This window comes from Ziziphus jujuba, chromosome 6, assembly GCF_031755915.1.
Source record: "Ziziphus jujuba cultivar Dongzao chromosome 6, ASM3175591v1".
In the NCBI taxonomy this organism is placed as follows: Eukaryota; Viridiplantae; Streptophyta; class Magnoliopsida; order Rosales; family Rhamnaceae; genus Ziziphus; species Ziziphus jujuba.
This window is the reverse complement of record NC_083384.1, coordinates 15484481-15512298: the sequence shown is the minus strand read 5'-3', so window position 1 is coordinate 15512298 and position 27818 is coordinate 15484481. Positions and strand designations below refer to the sequence as shown.

At 32.1% G+C, this 27818-nt stretch overlaps 3 protein-coding genes across 3 annotated transcripts; 2 read left to right on the top strand and 1 right to left on the bottom strand.

Moving 5' to 3' along the window:
- Positions 1-301: 301 nt before the first annotated feature.
- Positions 302-5575, top strand: LOC107430411 (novel plant SNARE 11). The gene is made up of 10 exons (XM_048464606.2): positions 302-1017; positions 1161-1253; positions 1940-2033; positions 2141-2178; positions 2427-2515; positions 2924-3003; positions 3797-3853; positions 3974-4066; positions 4165-4239; positions 5113-5575. Exons 1-10 carry the CDS (start codon positions 941-943, stop codon positions 5197-5199), a joined length of 783 nt encoding a protein of 260 aa, XP_048320563.1. The 5' UTR covers positions 302-940; the 3' UTR covers positions 5200-5575.
- Positions 5576-10224: 4649 nt separating this feature from the next.
- LOC107430417 (probable serine/threonine-protein kinase PBL19) lies at positions 10225-14124 on the top strand. The gene is made up of 4 exons (XM_016041250.4): positions 10225-11199; positions 12210-12470; positions 13098-13220; positions 13379-14124. Exons 1-4 carry the CDS (start codon positions 10852-10854, stop codon positions 13805-13807), a joined length of 1161 nt encoding a protein of 386 aa, XP_015896736.2. The 5' UTR covers positions 10225-10851; the 3' UTR covers positions 13808-14124.
- Positions 14125-23930: 9806 nt separating this feature from the next.
- Positions 23931-27606, bottom strand: LOC107430420 (aldehyde oxidase GLOX1). Its single transcript, XM_016041254.4, has one exon. The coding sequence runs from the start codon at positions 27124-27126 to the stop codon at positions 25420-25422; it is 1707 nt and encodes a 568-aa protein (XP_015896740.3). The 5' UTR covers positions 27127-27606; the 3' UTR covers positions 23931-25419.
- Between the last annotated feature and the right edge of the window lie 212 nt (positions 27607-27818).

Sequence of the window (27818 nt, the reverse complement as noted above, 5' to 3'; positions counted from 1 at the left end):
TTGGACAAATGTTAAATTAGAAAAGAGAGATTTTTAACTTCATAAAAAAAGTAAGAAAAAAAAAAAGTAAAAAAAAAAGGGGGTTCACAGACGGTTGTCGAGTCCTGGCCACAGTATCAAACGTTCTTGTGACAACGAAAACAGAGACAACAACTAAAAAACGCGTCCGTGTCCGTGGTGGGTCCCACTTTTTTGCTCCAGCTTCCATAATTAGAGGTTTTTCAAAATCTGCCCAAAATTATCGGAAAAAATTTATTTTATTTTATTTTATTTTTTTATTTTTCAAAATCTCGATCTCTTAGAGTCCAAACCCTATTATTTTTTTTTTCTTACCCACCGGAAAAACCCAATTTAAAAATACAAACTAAAAAAAAAAAAAAAAGAAATTTATATAAATATATATATAACTTTTTAAGGAAAGGAGAAAAAAAGAAAACAATTATTATGTAAATAACGAGGGAGGAAGATGGTATTGTCTGTAATATAATTTTCCAGATCGGGGGGGACAGAGTTAAAGCCTTCGATTTTGGTCTCTTAGATCGCCACCATTAACCTACATTGCTACGATCTCATCGCAAAGTTTGAAAATTTTTTATTCTTTTTCATAATTTTTCCTTTTTGAGCTCGATCTGGTTTGAATGGAGTTTTGTTTGGAACTCGGTTTGAGTTTTAAATCTCTGTAGCCGGGTTGGATTTTTTTTTCTTATGTGGTTTTTTTTTTGGCCGATCTGACCGGGGATTTAGGAAATTTTGCATATAGAAACTTGTTAAAGGATTTTTTGAGGATCAGAGTTTTCGGATGAATTTGGGGTTTTGATTAAGTTTGTGAAACTGCATTGTGGATATTCGATAACAGAAAATATATATATACATATATTCGTGGGAATTAGCCGTTTGGTTCTTTTTTTTTGTTTTTTTTTTTGGGGGTTTAATTTGAGAGATGGATCCCTTATCAGTAATCAGTGAAGAGCTTGCAGAGATTGACGGCCAAATTACCGACATTTTCCGGGCATTATCGTAAGAATTTTGCAGCATTTTTTGGTCTCCAAAATTTAATTCAATTCAATTTAGGCGAAAATATCAGTTTTTATTTATTTATTTTTAAAATTTTTTTATTTGCATTTTTGATAAAATGGTTTTCAAATTTAAATTTGTCACAGAAATGGGTTTCAGAAGTTGGAGAAGATTAAGGACTCCAATAGGCAGAGTAGGCAGCTGGAGGAGCTTACGGGGAAATTGCGAGAATGTAAGAGGTATTTGACAATTAATCCCTCTTTTACACTTAAACTCTTATTATTAGCGGATGTTTGATGTGTTAATGCAATTGGGTGATTGGAGGAAGTGGGAACCTATAAACTGATAGTGTTGCTTATGTTATAATCTGATTTAGAATGTAATTTTTTTTTTTTACACGCACGAGTTAAGGTAGGATTTTGACTTTTTGAGCAATGCCTGTAAGATCTGGGTTTTTCGAAGTTAAAATTTGATGATTACAGTGATGGATTCAAACTGTATATGAAGCTGAAAAGATAAAAGAAAGTAGCTCAAGAGTTGAGGAGATTGACAAGGATAGATTATAATCTGATTGGTTTTACTAGCTCCTATTCTTTGTTCATTTATAGGGATTACAAGTATTTGTTCGGATTTGATTCTTTATTAAAATGCCAATCCTAGGTTCATCTGTTAGCGGTGTTTATCTTCTGATACTGAATCTCACTTTTGATGTACTAAATACAGAAGCAACAGACAGCTGGAATTTCATGTGCTCTAATATTTCTGGGGTTAAAATTTCTTGAGATGATGTTTCTTGAACTTATCATTCAATATTGCTATGATAATATCTTGTGTAGTGCCACTGTTTCTCTCTCTCTTTCTCTCTGACTATCTTGTGTAAGTCTTTGCTTTCTCAGTAAGAAAGAACATTGTTCTTCTTTTTCAGGCTTATTAAAGAGTTTGACAGAGAAGTCAAGGATATGGAGAGTAGAAACGATCCAAGCACCAACAAGATGCTTAATGAGAAAAAGCAGTCTATGGTGAGCTGTTTTTCATAAAGTTTATTGCATCTGATATCCTAAAAAAGCTGCTAGTTTGTGACAATTAATTTTCCATATGAATGCTTAATGTTTTCTTTTCCATACAGATTAAAGAGTTGAATTCATATGTCGCTCTAAAGAAACAGTAAGTCATTCGGAAATTATGTATTTGGTTTATGAATTGTTAAGAAATAATTTCATGGATGCATCTATTAGTTTTCGTGCTTTTCCTCATAACTGGCCTTCAGGCCCATGTGAAAACAAATTGAAATTCTCATATTTAATATTTTTGCATGCGTTGAAGATCAGTTAGTCATTTGTACACTGTCATGATTTTCCTTCGGCTTGCAAGTAAGTTATTTGTTGTTAAATAATTCTATCTTCTGCATACAGGTATGCAACCAATCTTGAAAACAAAAGAATTGATCTTTTTGATGGAACGGCTGAAGAGCATGGGGAAGAAAATGTCTTGCTAGCCTCAAGTAAGCATAGACACATAAAAGCATATATACATGTAAATGCATGAATGTATTTTATACTTGCTTCCCTATCTATTGTTATTAGAAATCTATTAGGTGGCGGCATTTGTTTTAAGATGTGGATGTATGTGTGATATTACTGTCTTATCATCATTGTGAACTTCTCTATCCTGTAAATCTGTCATTTAACGTCATTTAATAGGCTTTAACATTTCGGGATTCTGTAAAACATTAAGTCTTATGGAAATTCAGAAGTTTCACAAAGCACTATGTTAAGTTGGTTTAAAATCCTGCCCCTCATCTGATATATTCTAAAATATGTATTTGTGATATTAGCTGTAATTCTGTAAATCTTATTTAAAGACATTCAAGATATTATCATTTCTGAGGCAGAGGCTTTATGTTTTACAGATATGACAAATCAACAGCTTATCGATAATGGAAATCGGATGATGGATGAAACTGATCAAGCCATTGAGAGGTCAAAAAAGGTTGGTAAAAAATGTTTACCTTTTTTCCCAGTGTTGTTAGGAATCCACCTATGCAAAAACTTCAGGCATAGAAATATGTGCTTTATTAGTATTTGATTGGACAGACTTTTTTTTTTTCTTTTTTTTTTTTTTTTTTTTGGCAAAGATTAATTTGCAAGCTTCTTCTTGGTAACATTATTGAAAAGATAAATGTTTAACCAGGATTGATTTCTAGTTGTTTTCTTTTTCGTACTTTTCATGTGTCTGCTAGATTAGAATGCTGGTACCACAAATGTGTTTGTTTTCCAACAGTGTTTTCTGGAAAGAGAGAGAAAGAGAGGAAAAAGTTTCCTTAAGAAGTGCACCACACCATGAATTTGGGTGCAGAAATTGCATTTGTCTGCTAATTCTTAATAAATTTCCGTGCTAATTGAAAAACTTTCTACTAAAGTATATAATAACCATGCGGGCCAAATAGACCCTCGGTGTTTTGGACTAGTCATTTTTCTTTTTGTGGATTGAAGTGGGGGATCAAAATGTACCTCTTATGCTTTGTTTGCCCCTATTAGTGGCTAGGTGGTAGGGTTGGTCCCATATAGTTTCATTCATGTTGTGGCCTTCTTTCTCACTTTTTTATAGAAACTTTAGACGTGAACTACAATCAAGAGGGGAAAAAAAAAAAAAGTAAAGAGAGAAGAAAAAGGGAAGACTACATAGAGAACTCAGAAACCATGCATTGATCCTTTTGTGTTTTGAAGCTTGATTGTAAGTCTCAACTATTCACACAAATTTTGTTCTTTTATCTGAGTTATAGGTTGTTCAAGACACTGTCAATGTTGGAACAGAGACAGCAGCAGCTCTCAAAGCTCAAGTATGTAACTAGAGATGATTATCATTTCAGATTCAATTTACACCTTTTATTTTTTATTTTTTATTATTTACAGTTTAGATTGGGATGAGAACTAAAGACATTTATCACTTTTATGTTTAGACTGAACAAATGAGTAGGATTGTTAATGAGCTTGATTCAATCCATTTCTCAATCAAGAAAGCATCTCAGCTGGTCAAGGAAATTGGTAGGCAGGTCAATTTCTGAAATATCCACTTCTTTCTCTTGTAATATGATTTTATTTCTGTTCCATATTCCAAGTTTTTACTTTTCATTTTAATTTTTTCTATCAGGTTGCAACTGACAAGTGTATTATGGTATTTCTTTTCCTTATTGTTGTTGGAGTCATAGCCATTATTATCGTGAAGGTATGTATATATGCCTACTTTTTTAGATGCTAGATTTTCTTTTTGTCATTTGCAGTTACGTATTGGATGTTCCTTCTTTACCTAAGATATAGCCGATAGACAACTGCAGAACAATCATTGTTCTTGATTCTTTTTCCTTTCTTAGCTTTCTTTCGTTACTTTATATATTGCTTTGAATATGCCACTCGGATAAATTGTTTTTTCACTGTGAAAATCTTATACTGAATCTTTCATCTGGATATCTTCACTGTGCTGCTTCAAGGTTTTTTTTCCTTTTTTTTTTAGCCCCGCCTTTTCTTTTGACTTAGTGAACCTTGACTTACTTTTGCATTTGATCAATCATTATTTACAAGTGTTTGAAAAATTAAAATATTGTTGGTTTGCTTTTGAAAAGCAGAATACCTTTTTCCCTTTTTGGTTCAATGTATTTAAAAGTATCTAACATGGTCCCCAAGATTGCAGATATTATTAGAGATATTGACCACAAGAAGTGGTTTGTGTACTATCAAGCTGGGGTCAAATTTCCTGCCAATGCTTTGGTTGGGGAGAATAAATAAGAATTTCCGTGATTTATTAATTCTTTCCTGTTGCCAGTACGCATGTAGATGATGAAACATCCTAAATCCTTAATTTTTAGCAGGTTTAGTTTAACACATAGATCATATTGGTTTCATTTCAAGATCAGCAAAAATATCTTGTATGTGACACTGTTTATAAGGAGTGCATTTTCATGGAAATATGTTTAGGCATACTGTTTCTACGTTTATATTCTATGACTCCGGATTTACTTGCTAGGTCACTTGTACTACCTTAATCATGTATTTTCCTTCACTGTATGTGTAAAATGTATCTTTCTTATTTCTAAATTTTCAGATTGTGCATCCAAACAACAAGGACATCCGGGATATCCCTGGATTAGCCCCTCCGGCAACCCGAAAATTACTTTGGAGCCAAAGATAAGAAAAGAGAAAAAGTTAGGAAGGGATGATCAATGTCTTGACTTTTGTCAGGATGGTGTTTGTGCTGAGATTTTATGAACATGAGTTTGGCTTGTGATACTTTTGCCAGTCCTTGGTGTCACACAGCAAAAGTGGTGGGTTAGTGGAAATAATAATGTCATTGTAATTTTTGCCCTAGACCGGCCAACATTTTCCAAATGCTAGTTCCTAGCTGATGAACATGAATTGGATGAGAGATATGTATGGTCACATTTTTTTATTTTGTTCCCCAGACCCTTAAAGATTATATTTAAAATTGAGGGATATAGCCCATGTGTGTAATTGAGGTTGTATTATTTTATATCCTGTATAATAATATTTTAGAGATTTTTTTTTTTCACTTATTTTATTTTTGACTTAGAAATTTTCTCATCATGGTAGTTATGGTCCCTTATCTATGAAACTTTGGGAACAACAAAGTAATAAAGTTTTGTCCAATAATAATCTTTATAAGTTCAAAACCTATACACTCGTAATAAATAGATAAATAAATAAATAAATTAAAAAAACCTAGCCAAAGTCTTCAAAGAGTTTAACCACATAATTATACACTAGTTATTGGTGGACATAAAAAATTAGCTGAGGGATTGGTGAGACTTACGGTGTCCAATAGTCAATACATTTTTTGTTTTTTTGGCTTGTAGTCCAATAGTCAATACATGTGCATACTTAATTGATTCTTATTATTATTTTCTTGAGAGTTAGGCAACAAATTAGTCCATCTTGTTGGGGAATTATTCCGACACCTTTGAAAACTTTTATTAGGTCTTTTTAGTAGGTTTCCTATTAAGGAACGATCGTCAAGCAAATTGTTTGGAAATTATGTGGAAATAGACAAAAAAAAAATGTTTGTTATTAAAAAAAATAAAATAGAATTATATTTTGTTTAGTCGCGTGATATTTTTATATTATTATTTTCAATTTTTATTTCTTTCAAAGGCATTGACTGGTAAAGTTTGGCCTTGTTTTTTGTTTGGTAATGTATAGTTTGACTTACGTGTAAAATATTTTTTCTTGATATGATCGATTATAGATGCGTTTGAAATAAGAGTAGAGTAGTGAAAGAATTTCAATATAGGGATACTTTGTTTGAAATTATATGATGAAAATTTTTTTTACATGACTGTTCTAAATTCAACGAAAAATATGAGGATGGTTCTTTTTTTTTTTTTTTTTTTTTGGGTATAACGAGGATAGTAAATCTTATGAATTTATATTTTATGATTATTGGAGTATGTATGTTTCATACTAATTGCATTGAGTACATTGTCCAACAAATTGTCTATAACGATTGAAGAATATAAACTTTCTATTTATGATAGTCACCTATTAAAATTATAATCAGATTGCATAGCATGGTTTACTTACCAATATCAAGCATTAATGATTATTCAATTTCGAACAATTTTGAATTCATCTTGAGTAAAAGTAAAATATTAACATCTTCAAGTTTTATGATTTTAATTTTTTTGACAAAAAGGAATAAAAGAGAATTAAAATAATTTTTTTCCCAAAAAAAAAAAATAATTTGAAGGTTTGAGAGATTGTTAACAAATGATATACATTTCATGGTCATTGAAAAAAAAAAAAAAAAAAAAACTGGAGAGTAATATGATTGCATTTGTAATTTACTAATTCAAAGTAAAAAGGAAAAGCAGAAAGATAAAAGGAGTGGGAGTAAGGTTCAAATCCACATGGACACGTAGGAAGAAACATAAATGGGTTACTTGCTTTTGACGCATTGATTGAAGCTATTAGTGGCCATAAATGGCTGAAGAAAATGCAAATGACATTTTTGTTTTTTTTTTAAGGTTTCACTTTGGTCGAGATTTATTCATGGCATCCTTCAATTTTTTGGTCAAAACCCATAAAATCCAACAAATCTCTCCCACGTGTAAACGTGTTCAAATTGATGATATTTGACGAAATTTCAATCAAATTGATATTATTTAGATGGATGAATTTTAATTAGAATTTGAACAAAGTTTTCCTTCTTTTTCTAATTTTCCTTCCTAATCATATTTGCAAAAAACTTTAAAAAAAATAAAAAATGCATGTTTGTGGAATATTTTTTAAATAGTTCTCAATACTTAAAAGAGAGACATAAAAGATAAAGCAATTGTCAAAAATGATACTTTCTATTCTCTATTATTATTTTTTTTCATCGTCATATATATATATATATATTTATTTTGAAAAATCAATTTTAAAATAAGAAAATATATCATAAGTAAATTGGGTTGATTACAACATACATAGATTAAACTATTTAATATACTCATACTAAACACGATTTTAAATATTACTTTCTCATTAACCGCCCCTATATCTTAACATGAAAGAAAAGGTCAAAAAAAAAAAAAAAAAGCCTAAAGGTCAACCAAGTGGGCTAGAATGAGACTTGTTATTATTCAAAAAGCATTAAAAAAAATAAAAATTGATTAAGGTCATTCTTAGCTTATCGCTGACAAAGTTAAGAGACCAAAGCATCATATGCATGGTTTGAAAAATAAACCATTTTTAATAAAGACAAATCTTTGCTGGGCTAAGAAAATGTAATGGGAATCTGTATGTGGTATGATGATTTATGGCCCACATTCTTTGTGGTTTTGCTTAAATTCGAATTTCATATCAATATTTTAGGCCTCACATACTATTAGTATTTTATTTGTTTTTGATAAATAATAGTATTTCATAGTTGTTTTCCAAAAAAAATAGTATTTTATAGTTTTGAAAGCAATAGGAGTGATTTTTAAAATATAAAAAGTAGCCCCAGTTTTCTTTGCATATATTTTATAAATATGAGCATTCATCCTCTTTTTCTATAAAATATTACGTATACATTTATGGTTTTCAAACAACTTAATCGTCAAGATAACTCATCGGCACTTGTTTCAAAGTAAGAAATGGAAGTCGGGTATATATATATATATATATATATAATGCCAATTAATAAATAAAAAATTTTCCATGCGTCTTTTAACAGCTTTTTCTTCTAATGGGATTTTTCTTGATGGCTGAAAAAGGTTTTCGTTTGTCTTGTAAAAGTCAAAGTGTAAATTGCATTTTTATTTTCCTTTTTGGCAATCATTGCCAAAAGCCATCTGAAACATAACGAAAATCTTAATTTATATCCGATACTTAAAGCAAGAAACATATATATATATATATTCTATTTGGGTGCCTTTTGGACGGTGTACGGACACCGTGGCTTGTAATTTTCAGATATATATGCATATTATGATGCATACACACTTGGCCAGAGTTGAAAGAAAAAAGGTTAAGAGAAAACACATGAAACAAAACGTTGTCGATCGTTTGGAGAATTATATACATGATTGTCTATTTTCTAATAATTATTCTATACAAAAAATATTACATGTATCATATAATTCATATTGTTAATGGAACTGTGACTATTCATATAGAAGCTAACCAGTTTTATGTACATATTTAATGGGCGAGGAAACATATATAATATGGATAGAATAACAATGATTTTATTTTATTTTATTTTATTTTCTGATCAAGTTTTGTGTGATACGTACTGCCTTGATACAAAATTAACATTCCTAATAAGTACTGCTTTGATAGAAAATTATCATTCCTGTTTTATGGTTTTACTTTGCCATTTTAGAATTAATATTTCATTGTATTTATATAGTCCCCTAATGATATATTTTATTAAAAGTTTAATATTTAAAGCAATTAAAAAACTAAAATAGTAGCTTTTTGATGATTTTACAATTAACTAACATCACAATTGATAAAAATTGAAGTCTACAAAAAACATATTACCCATAAAAATTACTTAATTTTTTATAAGAGGCTAATTTTTTAAAATGCAACATTAAACTGGATTATTTCAAATTTTATTTAATTATATTGGATTAAATTTGAAATAATTCAATCTAATCAGGGTAGCTACGTTTAAAATTATCTAGTTAAAGTTGGTCCAATCTGATTAAAAGAAAAAAAATAAATCCAGTCCTGTATCACAAGCAGATTTGTTAGTGAATTTAATTAAAATACATCTTAGCTTATTAAGTGTAAAATTTCAAACTTAAAAAACCAACCAAAAATTGCAATTTTTTTTTTCTTTTTCGATATTAAAAAGATTATAACTTTGGAAAATGTTTAAAAGTTAAATCACTGGTTTGGTGAAGCTCGGACCGACCTCATCAAACTATTGAAGAAACCATAAAAAAAGTTGGTTTTTTGGTTTTCACAAAAGAACCGACACATTAAATTCCAAGCGCACTTTGTTGTTCTGTTTACCACATGGAAGCGTCATCAGCTTTCATGTCATATTGTCATCAGCTACGCAATTTGTTGAGAAAAAAGATTGCATGCCCTCGTTTCCTAGGCGGTTCATTAATATAATATAATAATAATAAATAAATATATATATATAATAATATTTGCAGAGATGTTAGAATTAATGGGCTACAACTAACTAATAGTGAGTCAGTAAAAAGTGGGTTTTTTTTTTTTTAATTAATTAAAATTAATTAACGTTGCGGTTTTTCATTTTCTTCACTCCAAAGATGAATCTAATTACAGCAATCTGTTTGTTTCGAGGGAAAAAACCATGAACTTGGGATCACGTAGTTCCTACGCATAAAAATAAATGGAACCCGAATATGAAATCTACGAGGACCGAATAGGAACACCATGTGCTTCCGGTGCATGTGAGTTTTTTGCACTCTGTTTCCGTCGTTGCACCAGACAAATTGAATTGGATTTTGGATGTGATAAGGTTTCTTTTTGAGACTACCAAGAAAGAGTAAATAGCAGACAAAACCAAAAGTCAAGAGTCTTATGGAGACCACTGTGCAAACGCGCTGTGCTTTAAAAGATAACATTTTCCAGTGGGAACAAACGCTATTGAAGTGTTTGAAAGTTGTTGAAAAGGTCTACTTCTTGGTCTTTGCTTAGGTGGATACATTACACGGTGGGGTTCTTCCCTTTCTTTTCCTTAATTTTTTCGTTTCATACACGGTATCTCTCACGGTATCTCTCAACCAGACGTTTGATCTCTCTGTCTCTCTCTCTCTCTCTGTGGACATGGGTTTTTTGAAACCTTTTTCCACCTATCAACCTTTGTTTTCTCACCTGGGTTTTTCTTCTTTCTTTTCCCCTCACTTTGTCTATCTGTTTTAGCTATAACTTTTCAATTTCTTTAACCACACGGTCAAAACCTCCAATCCAAGATTGCTTTGAGTTCCTGTCGGCTTGTGTGTTTTTTCACTTTCCAATTCAAATTTTCTCGTCTTGGGTTTAGTCTTTTTAGTCCCTTTCATCAACTGGGATTCATTCTCCTCCTAATTACAATTTTTTTTTTTCTATATAATCTGTTTGATTCCTTAATATTCCACTCGGTTTCATTTATCCCTTCCCTTGTTTTTGTCTTTTTCAAGCTACTGTGGGCCATTAATTCTTTGTGTCTATCTCATTTTCTTCTAGTATAATACGTAATTTTTTTCTGGGTTTTCTCCAAAATTCAATTTCTGCTTCCTCTTTCTATTTTTCTTTCTGATATGAACGATAAAGTAGTTTCATAGAGACATTTGAATTGGTGAGAATTCTGTTTGTTTTTGAGATTTGAATAGCGATGAAGTGCTTTTTTCCATTCAAGGACAAGTCCAAAGCCAAAAAAGGAGCACAATCAGCACCAGAGTTGAGAAACAGATCTCATAATCCGGCACTAGACCGTGCAGTGAAATCTTCGGGTTCATTACCATCTCCTCGGAGCATACCTGAATTGTACAAAGAAAAAGAGCAGAATTTTAGAGTTTTCACTTTTGAAGAGCTTAGAGATGCAACAAATTGTTTCCACAGGTTGCTGAAGATTGGGGAAGGAGGTTTTGGGAGTGTATATAAAGGTTCAATCAGGCCTGCTAATGGTCATGGTAATCCTACGGTGGTTGCCATCAAAAAGTTAAACCAGAATAGCTTACAGGTTTAATCTTTATTTCTCAGTTATTTCCTTAGCCTTTTATTTTATTTTTTGCACATTTTCCTTTTGAGTCATCAATCTGCTTTCCTATTGCAAATTTGAAGTGAATAAAACCAAAATGAACCATCTAACAAACTAGTTTGTTAAAATCAGAAAGCTTTTTTTTTATTTTTTTTTTATTTTTTAAACAGTTCATATGTATCTAGAGCAAGAGATTCTGCAGCCAATTGGGCTTTGATTCTGTAATTGAGTGAAGAAATAACTCAATTGTGCCAAATTCTGATATTGGGAATGCTATGTTATAAATTATTATTATTATTATTATCATCTTTTTTTTTCTTTTTAAAAAAAAAAGGTTGGGGGACTGACTTTTTTCGAGTATTTGGATAAATTTTAAAAACCTTCATTAGGAAAAAATGTTCAACCTGTCGAGGATCGAAGGATGTTGGCCATCTTCATTTGATTAAGAGAAGAAATTTTGATTTTGCATTTTTAATGACATCAAATTGGTGATAGACTGAAATTGAAAAATTTGTATTTTGGAATTCACATTTGAGTTATTGTAACAGACTGTTAGTCAAAAGCTTGAGCAAGAACAGAGAAGAACGTTTACTTGACTTGAGATGTTTCATGTACATATTTAAAATGCCCTTGCTAAATGGGCGTTTACATATATTTAAAATGCCTTCGCTAAATGGGCGTTGAACTAAGACGTTACCCCAGTGTCCAAGATGATGACCCCATTTTGGTAAAATAAAGTGCTTTTGATTATGTTTGGTAAAAGGATACACTTTTCCATGCCCTTTCTATTATATGTGTGCTTAAAAACTGCCATTTCTTGAACCATTGATAACTTCCGAATTATGCAATCCTCGAGTTGCATTGTGTGCCTCAAGTGTAAAAATGTGATTCATCTATTTTTCTTTTCGAGTGTTTTAAGGCTTTTATTTGTTTCTTCATTGTTGTTTCATCTTTTTGATTACCAGTCTTTTGGTTTTCTTTTTTCCATACAGGGTCATAAAGAATGGCTTGCAGAAGTACAGTTTCTTGGTGTTGTTAGTCATCCGAACCTGGTAAAACTTATAGGATACTGTTCTGTAGATGGAGAAAGAGGGATCCAACGGCTATTGGTATACGAATTCATGCCTAATAAAAGCTTAGAACATCATCTTTTTAATAGGGCCTTGCCTGGTCTTCCTTGGCTGACAAGATTAAAAGTCATGCTTGATGCTGCTGAAGGTTTAGCTTATTTACATGAGGGATTGGAAGTCAAGGTACATTACATATTCCTTCTACTCAGTTGACCTCAGTGGATATCATAAATTTATCAAGTTGTTCTAAATCTTAACTATCTTCAAAATAGTATCTGTAATGCTTGTTTGCTTAGTTTTGGCTATGTTTGATACTGACAGGACACTGAATATGCAGTTAGACATTCTTGTTATTTTCAGTTGTTTATCTCTGTTTAATTTTTAAGTACCTGAGCATTATAGCATAAGCTTTTTATAAATGGCCTATAAAAGCACCCTAGAATTTTACCATGGGGGATTCTGCCTGCAACTTTTAAGTTAAGAGTCGACTTGGGAGTTGCATTATGTTCAAGACATGTTTCTGCATGATAATATTTCCATCTTGTAATTGTGCTCCTTCGTTTCCTGGGAATATGCACTTTCTTTGCTAGTATGTGCCTTTTATTTATATTTATATTTTTTATTTTTCTGTGGTGAATATTTTACTATCATGTTGGTGATACATTTTAGAAGTGACAAAAACTGGATTTAGGTCTCTTTGTGAGCTTGGCTACCTATTTTTGCCTGCTAATTTTGCTGATCTCTTGCTCTTCTTTTTGCTTGCCAAATTGTACTTATAAAATTAACCATTCATTTTTGCATTCTTTGAAGGTGATATATCGAGATTTCAAATCCTCAAATGTATTACTGGATGAGAACTTCAAGGCAAAGCTATCAGACTTTGGGCTTGCTAGAGAAGGACCAGTGGGTGACCGTACTCATGTATCCACAGGGGTAAGCGTGTTGATGATAATTTGAGTTGCATATTATTAGTTACATAAGATAAGCAGTTGATTCATAACATATAACTATCATACGTAAAACCAATGCTACAGCTATGCCTTGTACAACACTCCATCTTCATATGTTTGATTTTTATGTTTTTTTAACAGGTGGTAGGAACATATGGATATGCTGCCCCAGAATATGTTGAAACCGGCCACCTCACAATCCATAGTGACTTATGGAGTTTCGGTGTGGTGCTGTATGAGATCCTCACAGGCCGACGAGTGTTGGAAAGGAACCGTCCAACAGCAGAACAGAAGCTTCTAGATTGGGTAAAACAATACCCGGCAGATGGCAAAAGGTTCAGCATTATAATGGACCCTAGGCTGAGAGGCGAGTTTTCTGCCATTGCGGCAAGGAAGATTGCTAAGATAGCAGATAGGTGCTTGAACAAGAATGCAAAAGATAGACCAACAATGAAACAAGTTGTAGAGAGCTTGAAGGAAGCAATACAAGATTCAAAGCAAGGAACTTCTTCTGCAAATAGAAGTCCTAGGTCGTCTCGATCTGAATTGGTTAAGGGGAAGTCGAAGTAGAGTTTGTATAAGAAGAGATTTGTGTTAAGAGAGAGAGAGAGAGAGAGAGAGAGAGAATCATATACTCGGATATTATACATAAGAGAGTTGGTATAAGATTCAGCGGAAATGTTGGTTCTATTCAATTGAGCTGAAAAGTCCTGTCCATGCTATTCTCTATTGTAAATTTTAACTAAAGCATAATCTTCTATATCGTAAAATTCTTGGTTTGGAAGTGGCGGGGAAAAATGGGAAGTCAATGGCTTTAAGTAGCTGTGATGTTGTAGTTTCGTGAGGGTTTTACCTCATTTATTTTATTTTTTACCTCGTTTATTTTATTTTATTTTTTGTTTACATTGTTGCTAATTATTTAGACGAATTCTGTTGAAAGAAAGCATAGTTGTAGATTTGAATTTGGTTTCTTTATTAATGTTTCTGAGTAGAAGGTGTGTGGGGTTGAAATGGGGCAGTCTTTAATGTGAGAAAATAAATTATCCTACTTAAATTTATGTGATTTTGGTTTCATCTAGCAGTTTGCAAGATTTGAATATGAGCAATACACAACTTCTTATTTTTGATAAAATGCAATAACACTACTACCTTTGATCTTCTTTTTATATACTTTCTCAGTTATGGGATTTTTTCTCCTCCCAGTTAGCCCTTTTTTTTTTTTTCCCTTCTCGCTCTCAGTTATTGGAGGAGCCATTTTCCCACCATCTACTAAGCAGATTTTCTTGCAGTGGATTTTCTGAATTTTCTGGGATGCTAATTGGCATCAACATGGTCTTCTTGCAAACCTGTTGTCCAAATGGATGGGGTGATTGGAATGTTAAAAAAAAATAATAATAATAATAATAAAAAACAAGGGACCTAACAAGCTGCAATTTTGGGATAGTTGCAAATATGGATCAACTTGTGGGGGATAACCAAATAATAGATAAATGATATAAGAATTGAGAGAAACAAATGGATTTTCATTAGATAAAGTGTTACAATTTGGACTGACCAGGCTTGTTAGAAACCTTGTAGTATCTGGTTTGAAATAAAATTGGCTAACAATTCATTCTATTGAGATATAAATACAGTGAGATATGTGTGCGTTCCAAATGGTCTTTAGCTTTTAGAGCATGCCAAATTATGGATCAAAGCATCTGTAAAGTTTAGTTCCATACGCAATCCACAGAAATTCCATGAATCCATTGTCGGAGAAGTTGCTGATTGTCTGTTGGAAGTTTGCTGTATACTTATATAGTATGTCGGTAATACAGTTTTAAGTGATTTTTATTTCTTTATTTATTTTGGTAATAATTTATCTATTTATTTTTGCTAAAACGGTTCTAGGTGATTTTGATGGACAATACAGTTGTAAGTGAAAAAAAAAAAATAAATAAAAATTAAATTAATCAAAAAAAGGGAAAAAAAAAATAATAATAAATAAAAGGAAAGGGAAAAAAAAACCAAATTCAGGTTTCTTTGCCGTCTAAATTTACTTTCTTGGTCTATGTTTTTAGTTGCCAAGTTGTGCTTTGTTTTATCCACATTCCAAATGAAATCTTATCATTTTGAATGGGCTGTTGCTCTCAAATTTTTAATTTTTTAATTAAAAAAAATATGATAGTGACCTGGCTTTTTAAAACACATGGCAGTAAGAGATTGGATCGGTGGTATATAATCCTATTTCTGGTTCAATAATAAATGGGCCTGACCATGGATGAAAATGTCCACAATATTTCGATGACATTATCAGAAAACTTCTATTTCCGACTTCGAAAAAGGAGGCAAAGAAAAATCTTCCATGGTATCCTGGATATTATCAAAGATATTCATAAATATCGGTGATATCGTCAATATCAGTAAATATATGCTGTGAGATAGTCAAGAACTGACGAGATTTACCGATAATATCGCCAATTTATCGTGGATATATAGTGAAGAAAATGATGAGAAACCCTAAAGGGATGATAGATACTTGGGCCGTTGGGTTAGGCCCGTTTTGGATGGGGCTCAGTTAATATAAACATGTTGACTCGCTTAAAAATTATTAGTCTTTTTCCTCAATATAAAAAGTTTTATTTTTTATTTTTTATTTTATTTATTTTATTTATTTTTCGGATAAAAAAAATAAAAACCTTTCTTAAATAAATAAAAATTGAATAAATATGGGCAACATTTAAAAAAAAAAAGGCCAAAACTTTAAAAAAATTAATAATAAAAAAATATTTCAAAAAAGTGATAAATGCTAAATAAATCTTGCATGTATTTACACATAATAAATATAAAATTATTTACTTACGAAACCATCATTTTTATAGATGTGCTTGAAAATTTTATCCATAAATGCTCAACTAACGTCATAAATAATTTTTTATCTAAAAAAATAATATAAATAATTTAAGTTATGATAATAATCAGTGATAAAAATATCAGTATCAATGAAAATATTGAGAGTATAATTTTATAGAAATATAAAAGAAAATATTAATATCAATGAAAATATTTATAAAATTATAAAAATTATAAATATTTAATTTAAAATATAGATTTTTATATATAAAATAATTAATATAATAAAATAATATAAAAATATAATAATTATAGTATAATGATAATAAAATAGCTCATAAATATTAAAAATTTTTGTAAATAAAAAAAATACGGTGTTTTTAGCACCAAAAATATAAAATTTTTGTTTGATAAATTTAAATAAAGACAATAAATGTGAATTGTACAAACATTTTAATTTTTTAAGAAGTCAAAACACAATCAATTCACAAGCCCAAAACTTTATGATTAAGTGGAAGCCCAAACATTTTTTAGTATGGCCCAAATCCAGCAGCACCAATGTTTTCTTCTTCATCTCTTATTTTCGGCAGCCACATGCAAAAGTTCTGCATATTTCGTTTCATCGGCAACGATAAATTTTGAAAATATTGTCGTATTTCACCTATTTGACTCTATTCCTGTCGATATTAACAGTATCATTTATTATCATGCATTTCGTCAACAAAATCTACGACACCGAAAACGGTTTTCATTACCCCCATCATCAAAGGATGGCAATTTATCTCGTACACTTCAAAAATAGTGGTGCACCGCCCTTAATGGAATGGTTTTTCTCCCAAAAATTGGAGTGATCAGACGGGCTTGGGACAATAGATGAAAAACCGATTTGGGGCCGAGTCGGGCCAGAAGAATAAATACTCCAGCCCAAACCCGACCCAGTATGTATATATTCAATTAATTTATTTTTATTTTAATTTTTTTTATCATTCCCAATTTTTTATTAACAACACAGTTGAGCTCCTTGTGCTGCTAGCAGGATCTCTCTTTCCTTCTTGTTTTTTTATTCTTGTAAGAGCTTTCTCTACCATTGTTCTAAATCAGACATTTTGTTCTTTACTTTTTCGTTTGTGGGGAGCCGTTTGGGGATTGGGATTGGGGGTCTAGGCCATCTGACATTTAGGAAGGGGCGACCAGCTCGAGTTAGGAAGATGGAAAGCTGTTGATTTTTTGAAACCGGTCGGGGGCACTCTATTTCTATTTTATTACTTTCCATTTTCTATTTTTCCTTTCTTCTAATTATTTCATTTTCTTACTTTTTATTTTTTCATTTTTTATTTTGCCTCTATAACAAATAATTCTAATCCAATTTTTCCTTCTTTTTTTTTCCAAAATAATAATTTTAAAACATTTCTTCTTTAGTGATTGGATCATAGCATTTCTTCTTTATTACATTTCTTCTATTTATTTTTATCCTCACAAAATATTTTAATTTTATATTTTGCATCCGATTCATTCATTGAAGTATACTTGTTTAATCCCCTTTAATGCTATGAAATCTTTGTTTCCATGACAAAACTATATATATATATATATATATGCATTTGATCACTGCGGCAAAACTGCCTTGAATATGTAATTGTTTATTTTAATTTCCTCTTACACTTGTTATCATTCAACAAAAAAAAAAAAAATATGGCCAAAGTATGTGCACTTGCTTTTAATTTTTATTTTTTATTTTTGTCAGTATCATCATATTGTGTTAATAATTAAACATGGTCTTGCTAACACTCATTGCATTATGGAAAACAAGATTGACTCTTTAGATTTTCCAAAATCATTCATACAAGACCATAATAATTAATTTGTTTGGAAATAATATATATATCAATTAAAAAGGGGGAAAACCGCCCCGTCCAGTCTCCACCCCGTAAAATTCCCGTTCCCGCCCCGTATCTAAAGAAATGGGAAAAACCGTGGGGATGGGATGTAAAATTCCCCGCGGGGATGGGGACGGTATTTTAAATACCAACCCCGTCTTGCTCCGTTGACAGTCCTATCATTATCGGTGTCGGATATGGTGTTTTTTTGATATGGTTAATGATATTTTCATCACTGAATTAATAATTTCTCTTTATAGAAAATAATTTAAACTCTTTTGATTGAAAAAAGTAATGGTAACACCTAGCAAGAACATGAACGACAATATTAAGAAATTTATTATTATTATTATTATTATTATATAAATAATAAATCTTCCTCAAATAAATTAAATAATTGGTTATTCAATAAACTTTCAAGTTCTTGTATCTCGAATTTTTTAAATATTGGAATTTATGGTTAAAAGTTTAAAATTTGACATAAAACTCAATAGTACATATGATAGTTAAAGTTTCTTTTTTTTTTTTTTCGTTTTAATTATATTAATAATTGATATTATAACAACATATTCCTTATATATGTTATTTATTATTTGCTTCTTATTTTATAAAGTTTGTTCACTGCAAAAGATGCATTATTAATACATTTAGCGTTTTTAAATGGTTTCAATAAAAACTTTTAACATTTTGATAAATATAAGATGTTTCCAAAAATTTTCCAAAATGTTCATCTGACATTTGGGTCCTTAATATCTTTAACGATATCGACATTTTCTTTCTTGCACCTGACTATATATTATATAATATATAAAACCTCTCATACAGATCTAGAGCTGTGTTGGATCATCTATATCTCATTAGAAGTATGGTTGGAGCCAGTGAAACAAATATCGCCGAAACAGGCAATAAGTCTGTGACAGTATCGGGTATCGAAGGTCGTCGATACTGATAAAGAGGGGGGGGGGGGGAGGGGAGTTTTTGTCACCAGTGCTGGAGAAATGTCGTCGGAGTTTCGGATTTAGGGTGGAAAATTATGGAAAACGAAGTGGAGAAGTTGGTTGTCAGTGGAATTATCGGTGGAAATCTCGGCCGACCCTCCCTCATGATCTAATTTGGTGTGTGTGTGTGGGAGAGGAGCTGTCTGAACAGGTGAAGAAGAAGCAGAAAAAAAAAGAAAAAAAAAAAAAAGAGAACAAGTGGGAGAGAGATGCCATCGGAGAGAGAGAAAGAGAGGGAGGAAGAAGACGAAGGGAAGAGAGGAATAAGAAGAAAGGATAAGAAAGAAATCTTTCTTCCCAAGTGGGGGAAAAAGGAAAAAGAAAGAAGAAAAAATAATAATATAATAATATTATATTGTATAAAGGATGATATATGACTTTTTATATTGTAGCATATCAATACACATTCTTTTATCTTTTTTATTTTTTTGTCTTAGTTTTTAATTTTATTTTTTCTATTCAAAAATAAATAAATAACACTGTTAGTTTTTCTGTTATATAATATATAGGATTTTAGTATATATGCCTAATTGGATGAGTATTTTATTATTATTATATTTATATATTATTTTACTTTATTAATTATCTCATACGTCAAAATTTGTATTTTAAATTAAAAATTTACAGTTTTCATAACTTTATCAATATTTCTATCGATATTGACATTTCCATCAATATTTCTATAAATTCATATTTTTGATATTTTTATCGACACCGATATTTTCTTAACTGGTTGTAGCTACACACAAGTTAGTGGAGCAGTGCCTAAGCAAATAAAAAAACAAATTGGTGGAGGGGACTACAAAGGCTGTATATTATTGGTCTGGACTCCTACAGGGTAGATAAGCAAATATTGTGTTGATCCAAATAGTTTCTGGGTCGATGATCCTCACCATAAAGTCAATTTCTTTCAAAAAAAAAAAAAAAAACGTATGGTTGGAGCTGTGTTGGATCATTCCAAGGATGGTTGTTTTTTGCAAAAGCTGATTGTCTGCTGAATTATAATCTGCTTTCCGCTACCAAGAAGTAGAGGGAGCTCATGATAAAGTTCTACATGTTGCATCGTAGACAAATCCTTGTTTGGAATCTTTTATCTTTTGAAGTTGTTGCAATTTTTCATTCCACTTCTGGTGGTTTTAATTATGCAGCCTATGTGAAATATGTTGATGAATGCTGAACCTATTTGAAAAGCAACAATCGAGGATGGATCTTTTTTAAGTTGTCTGTTGAAATTCTATAAAGGTCAAATTCTTGGTCTATTAGATGGTTGGTCAAATGGTGTCAATAGCAGTAGATGGTGGTTGTGGGGATAGCGGTGTTAGGACCAGATAAGAGAGAATTCCACGTAACTTGGATGATCGCAATTTTAGTTGTTGTTCTCATTGGTCTCTGGTGGAACCACCAAGGATGTGCGTGCTGCAAACGGTATTGCCATGTCCCAGGAAGGAGTTATGTGGTTTTCAGAGTCCATTGGATGTTGAATTAAGTTGTCGATATCATAGTTTAGTAGTTTAATTAATAAAGAATGAACAAATAAAAAAAATGTATTTACGTCTTATAAATGTGTCATTTAGAACTCTGATGATGTAATGAAGAACCTTTGTGAGAGTTTTAAGGCATACTGAGATTCATATCAGAAGTTCAGAAGAGAATATGTAATCTTTAATTATTATTATTATTTTACCATTTCATATTGGTATATATGTTTCAACTCTCTTGGCCCTTTTCCTTTTTTTTTTTTTTTTTTTTTCTCTCTCTTGCAAGTGAGACAAATTTGATTCTTGAGAGGCATGGTGGGTAGTGGAAACTTATAGTCTTGTTCGAACATGAAAGTGGGAACTTAAAGTCTTGTTTGGAACATGGATTTCATTCACTAAAATTTGCCATTTTTTCCATGGAAGTGGTAAGAGAGGTCTTTATTTTAATTCCTGACAGTAGTACTGAAATATGCCATTTTTCTGCCATGCTTTGCAATATTGCTTCACTAACAATACAAGTTGCTAAACCACTCGGCTACTATCTTTCAAAATAAATAAATAATTAAAGTCGGTGATTGTTTTGACTAGCGTTCAGATCTCGGTTCAGAGCACTTGGTTTCTGGGCCTGGCCCATCTTTCCTGGTGCCTTCATGATTTCTTACATCAGCCTCCCTAAAATTCTGTCACTAATTTCTTCTAAAATTTTCGGAAAGCCTTAATTTTTTTTTTGTTAACCCGACGGTAAATTTGTTGAAGAAATTTGCATCCCATGATTTCTGTTTCCTGGGATAACCAAATAATAGATAAATAAGAAAATCTTTGAAAATCAGGAAGCTACAGATTAGAATTGAGAGAAACAAATGAATTTTTATTGAATAGAGTGTAACAAATTAGATCGATCAAACTTCTAATTATAAGAATGTTCAATGAGCCCTTGAATTCATGTCTAGTTTGAATGAACATTAGCTAACAATTCATTCTGTAGATATATAAAGTACAGTAAACTTTTGGTGTTTTTAGAATTGTCTTAAAAATTTCCATCTTCTCATTATGTTGCTTAAGCTACATGTCTTGATGTATACTTATAAAAACTGGGTTCAGGTCTCGTTGTGAGCTTGGCTACCTATTTTGCATTCTACTTTTACTAATTTCTTGTTTTCAATTTTCACTTGCCAAATTGTACTTTGAATACACTTTACAATTCGCTCTTGCAGTCTTTGAAAGTGCTGTATCGAGATTTTAAAATCCTCAAATGTTGGTAAGTGGATTGATGATAATCTGAGTGGCATATTATAAATTATATTAACATAAATAGTTACTTCATAAATTAGACATTTTATAATGTGTCATATACAAAATAATTGCTAATTATCCCCCTCAGTATTTGAGTTAGAAAATGCCTTGGGTTTAGCCACATTCTTAATCATGCTTTATTACTATTTTAATTATTTTTTTATTATTAAAATGTGGAGATTCCAATTCTAAATGGTCATTCTAGAAAATAATAGTTTTGTCACTAAAATATCTAAAAAATGATCTAATAACAATTTCGAAGGATACAAATCGCATATCACCATCATATTTTACAATTTTTGTGGTTGATGCATGGAATTTTCGATTTTGCTTGTTATATAAAATAAGATCAATCTTGATAGGTGTTGAGAAAGACGAACAATCGGTTAAGGAACAGTGAATCTTATGTTTATATATTAGTAAAAAATATATGCGTCAAACTTGATAAGCTACCCTTCCACTTGATATGAGGTGTGAAGAGAAATATCTCTTTTTCATGACTTCCACTCACAGATCCTAGTCCGAAAACGTGATCGACCAGGGCCTATTGATGAATGAAAGAAAAGGTTTATGAGCCCTAGCCCTGGAAGCCCACACCAATTAGAGTAGATCGTTGGCACAAACTCTTTGCAACATGATGATCCACAATTACATGTCATCCATAATTGTCTAAGATGTTAAATTTGTTTTACAACCAAAACAGGAAGAACAATTAACTGCATTAGTTGATTGCTAGATATCATAAGGAGATGCAAATTAAACTATTAGTTTTGCTTTGGATATTGTTTCGGTTTGAAGATTGGAAACATAGGCAATTCGAAATTGTTACTCAGTCTTCGCTCAAATCTTCTTTCTAAAACTGTGCATCACCTGGAAACTCTCTTGTTATTTTGTTTGACGCTTATGTTTATGGTTTTGACAATATTTTATTCACTAGGGTGCTAAGGGATAGATTGCTCACCACATTCTAAATGGCCTTTATCGTATTCAATAATATGTTAGAGTTATCGAAATTTTTAATAAATTTATTTATCAAATAATATAATATGATAATATTTAATTAATTAATTAATTTTATTTATTTTTTTGTTTATATATTTATTTATCTATATTTAAATTATATAAATATATCAATCAATAATATTTAATATGTATCATTTGATAAAATAAATTTGATTAATATTTTTATACTTATAGTATTATTATATTATATTTACTCCAAAAAAATATCAAAAAATTACTATAAAAAAATGCCAAATAAATATAATAGCATATCAAATATTATGTGTCGATATTTGATTGATTTATATTTAATTATATTTATTTATTATTTATAATTAAATTATAATAATATATTAACTAAACTAAAATTCCATTTTTTGCAATACTTGCGTTCTTTATGCAAGAAGAAGATTTAGAAAGAATAAAAAAATTGGATTTAAAAAAATATGCTTAAGAAGTCCTTTGCTGAGCACAACAGAATGAAAAGGAATTTCTATCATTTCAAAATCCTATTTTTATTGAAGAGAAAAAAAATATATATATATATATATATATATATATATTAACACATGACAATTATGCACATTGACAGATTTGTTTAGCTAGCATTCCTCCTTGCCAAAAATGATCTTTTGTTATCTTCAAACACAGTGGGGAGCTGGGTTTATACTATTGGAGAAAATCTTCAATGACGCGGTGGTACCAGATCTGCTGGTACCACTCCAACTCATCATATGCCATGTGCAAAAAATTTTCCACGTCAGCTTACCATTCTATCGCAAATCCTTTGACACGCGCCCCCTTTTCTTCTTCCTAGGACTATGGCTTCTGGTTTCTTCTTCCATGGTAGGGCTCCTGGCTTCTCCATTTTCTTTGAATTCAAGTATGCTTTCTCTCTTGCTTTCTTGTTTTTGTTTTTTTATTTTTTATTTTTTTGGTTAGAGCTTTCATGAACTAATTATTCGAATTTTCTCAGGTATGGATTCATGTTAGGTAAAGAATCTGCTCGACAAGAGCTAGGCGACCTGATCGAAGATCTTCGTCGAGGAAATCCCTACCAAGATCCACCACCATCTCATTCTTGAATCCAATGGGTGTTATTTAATCCTTTAATCTCTTTTCCCCTCTTACTTATTTTAAAGTAATTTGTTATTGCTCTTCTGATTTTGAAGCACATAAAAAAGCTTCGATTGTGTGGCTTTTTTTAATTGTATTATTATTATTATTTTTAATTCCAGATATGGAGATCTTGTTTGTTTCCTGGGTTAACCAATGGATTTGATAAATGTGAAAAATCTTAGAAATTCAAACCTCAATTAACCCTTGAATTTTCAATGTCTGGTTTGAATGAATACGAGCCAAAAAATTATTCTATGGAAAATATAAATATAGTGATGATATATTTATTTTTATTTTTTCGAATTTTATTAATTTTTCAGCGGACAATACCAAATTATGAGTCAAGCATAGATAAAAGTTTTAGCAGACAATGTCAAATTATGTGTCACGCATACATGTATAAGTTTTAGTTCCCTCTGTTCTCCTTTTTCTTCACTTTATTCCTATGATGATTCCCCCATCGCTCAAGAAGATAAGTTTTTAATTTTTGTAAATTTTAGTTGTCCGGAATGTTGTTTCTGCTAATTTTTGGTTATGTTTTGATATGACCGACAGGAGAAAGAATATTCCAGTTAGACATTCTTGTCATTTTTCAGCTGTTAAAAATCTTTGTTAATTTTAAATTATCTGGGCTTTTTAACATCAGCCTGTAAAACATGTTTGAAGATGGAGGAAATATCTGCAACCTTTTAAAGTTAAGAGTTCGACGTGGGAGTTGCCTTGTGTTTGAGACAAACCTCTCTTTGATATCTGTTACATACTAATTGTGAAAGTATGAATCTAAACTGTAAATTATGAATCTAAACAGCTAAATTACAATTTTTTTTTGGGTCGCACATACATGCATAATTATTGTGGATGGAGGTGGCTAACAACTAAAGTCTCCATAGGATGCTTTCAGTTTGGGGGAAAAAGAAATGTAAATTTCTATTTGTCATTATGTTGCTTAATGTTTAAGCTACATGTCTGATGGAAGTGTGCGAATATATAAATATATATATATATATATATATATCCACTTGCCTTACTGGTATGTTGGTGATACATTTGCAAGTGATAAAATTTGGGTTCAGGTCTCTTTGTTCGTTTGGATACCTATTTTTGCCTTCTGAATATTGTCTTGCTCTTCGTTTTCACTTGCAAAAGTGTACTTTATTTATACAATTAACCATTCATTCTTTGCATTCATTGAAGATGATATTTCGACGTTTCAGATCCTCAAATGTATTGCTGAAAGAAAGTCTCAGGTTTTGGGCTTGTTTGAAAAGGACCAATCTTGTTATTTGTAGGCTTGAATGAAAATCTCTCAGTTTTACTTCTTTTCTACTTTCTTGCTGTTAGTTTCCTCCATTTCATTGAAAGTCAATAATTCCGGAAGATAAGAAAAATTTGTTTGCTAAGTTCATATCCTTATCTTTATTTTGAAAGAGGGCAAACACAATTCTCATTAATTTTTTGGACTTTGACCAGGTGAGAACATTGGTAAACAGACGGTACCAGACAACTCTAATTGTGCTCTCTCCTGAAACTATTAAGAGCTTGAGAAATCCAAATACTCTGGTTGGTTTGCATTACAATGAGACCTAGCCGATCATGACAGTAATTCCCTCACTTGGAATTTCTTGATGAAGCACGAATAAAAGATAAAACCCAGGAGGTGCAAGGTTCCTAAAAGCTGGTGTGGTGACCTCAACTTCGTACACGTTTTGTACAATTTGAGTGACTCTTTCAGGTTCAAGTACTAACTCTCTATGATTCATTGAGAATGAGTTGGTGGTATACGACGGCGATACCATTGTCACCGACACCGAATCTTTTGCTATTGGACCACCACCACCCCCATTACCGATCACTGTAAACCGAACAGTCAGCTTCTCCCGATAACCAAGCTTTGTATCATTAGGCGGGTAGATAATGGTGGGGCGAAGATTCGAAAACTCTTCATCTAAATACCAGGGACTAAAGGCTTCCAATCTCAGCTCCGTTGGGAAAGCCACTTCTGATGAGAAACTGTATTTCATGTTTGGATTGCTTCCACCAACTAGGACTCTGCCATCCCTGAGTAGTATCGCTGTGGAAAGGTACATCCTGGGTATGGAGCTTGGGTTCTGCAATTTGAACCTTGATCCCTCTCCATCTTTGCTATTGGGTCGGTAAATAACTGGCTGGAAAACTGGTTTCCGGCCCAAATTTCGGCCTGCAGTCCCAGCTTCTGCTCCGTTTATGATCAAGACGTCGCCGTTCGGAAGCAATGTCATATCCGCCATGACTCTGGCTTGAGGCATGGTTTCTATGACCCATTGAGGCTTCTGGTCGGTTATTTTGATGCGGGCACAAGTATTTGAAGCTCTGATGAAGTTACCTTTTAGTGCCTGAGAGTATGAACCTTTTGGAGCTCCACCACAGATTAATACTTCTTCTTCTACTCCCACGTTCGATTTGAGATTCTTCAAGGGAAGAAGCACAGCAGAGGTGTAATAAGTCGTCGAATCTCCTCGACCTGGTATTTCTGGGTAAATCTTCACGACCTTATTGTTCACGAAATCGAACAGGATTGCTCGATTGTTGTTGAAAATAAATATGTTCCCATCTGTGTTAAGAAACACAAATGGGTAGAGATTATTGTTGTTGTTGTTGCTTGAAATTGGAAGTTTCGTTGAAGATACCGATTGGGTTTTAGGAAAGAACTCGTAAGCAAACAGGGAACCACGCCCAGGACCGATGATGATGTGTCTGCCAGATGGACGGACATGATTAGTGGCATAGAATCGAGGGTGTCCTCGTCGTGCCGCTAGTACCACATCCATCACCTCTCCAAAGCAATCAGAGTCAGAGTTAGAGACAGAGCAAGGCTTATAGGTCCTAACCTTCGCTTCTACTCCATTCCCATCTCCGTCACTTTGTACAAACCGTACAAAAGTTCGGCCATCTGACGTCACAGCAGCGGAGGAGCACCAAACGCCGTCGTCGGCGGTGTCGATAATCAGCGGTCGGATGGTATTGGTGGCGACGTCGTACTCGGCGGAGTGTGCTGTGCAGTCGACTTTGTTGTTACGACGGTGACGGCGACAGTTTCCGGCACCCATTGTTAAATTGGACGGACCGTAATGCGCACCGTCAAAAAGAACAACGCGATTGTTGTTGAGCAGTTGCATGTGAGTGGCGGAAACACCGATATTATGGTGCAAAACTCGCCAGTGGCCACCGGCGGCCTTCGTCGGAGATGAACCGGCTCCGGCGAATAGGTGGAGAATGACGAAGAAGAGAATAAAATTTTGCGGCTTCATCATTTCTTTTGGATTGGCTAGCTATCGCAATTGCACAATCTTATATACAGCTTTGGCTGCATTTTTTTAAATATTTTTTTTTTCTTTTGACAGATACGAATTGCCGAAATTATGAACTCGGCATTTGGACCAGATGTGGGGTCCTACAAGCACATGACATTCCCCAACTAAAAGTTGCCCATTAACTTTTCATTCCTCTTTGGTGGTTCCCGAACTTTTGAGAAGTCCTTTTCAATCCTAGTAGTGTTTATTTTTGGATAGCGTGGAGTAGTCTGTGTTGTGTTCAAGATTTTAATGTGTTTTCAATGAGTGGGACAAAAGTAGGTGGCAACTGCCTGAGGGACGACGTTAATTGGGAGATCTTCTTGAAAGGGCAGGCATCCACGAAGCAAATCATCATAATATATTTTTTTTCCCACCCTCAAAACCTTATTATTAATATGTTAAGACAAAAATTAATAAATGCATTTTTTTTTTTTTAACACATAAATATCTGTTTCAACTACTGCATTTTTTAATTTTTTGCTAACACAGACTTATATTACAAGTATTACAATAAGATTCTACAACCTCTTTTCAATAGGAGAGATTTAGGCCAAAAAGGATAAGGTTGAATTGAGGTACCTGTATAAGGACCAGTCAGCACAATTACAATTTTTTTATTATAACAATTAAAATTAGAGATTTTTTTGTTT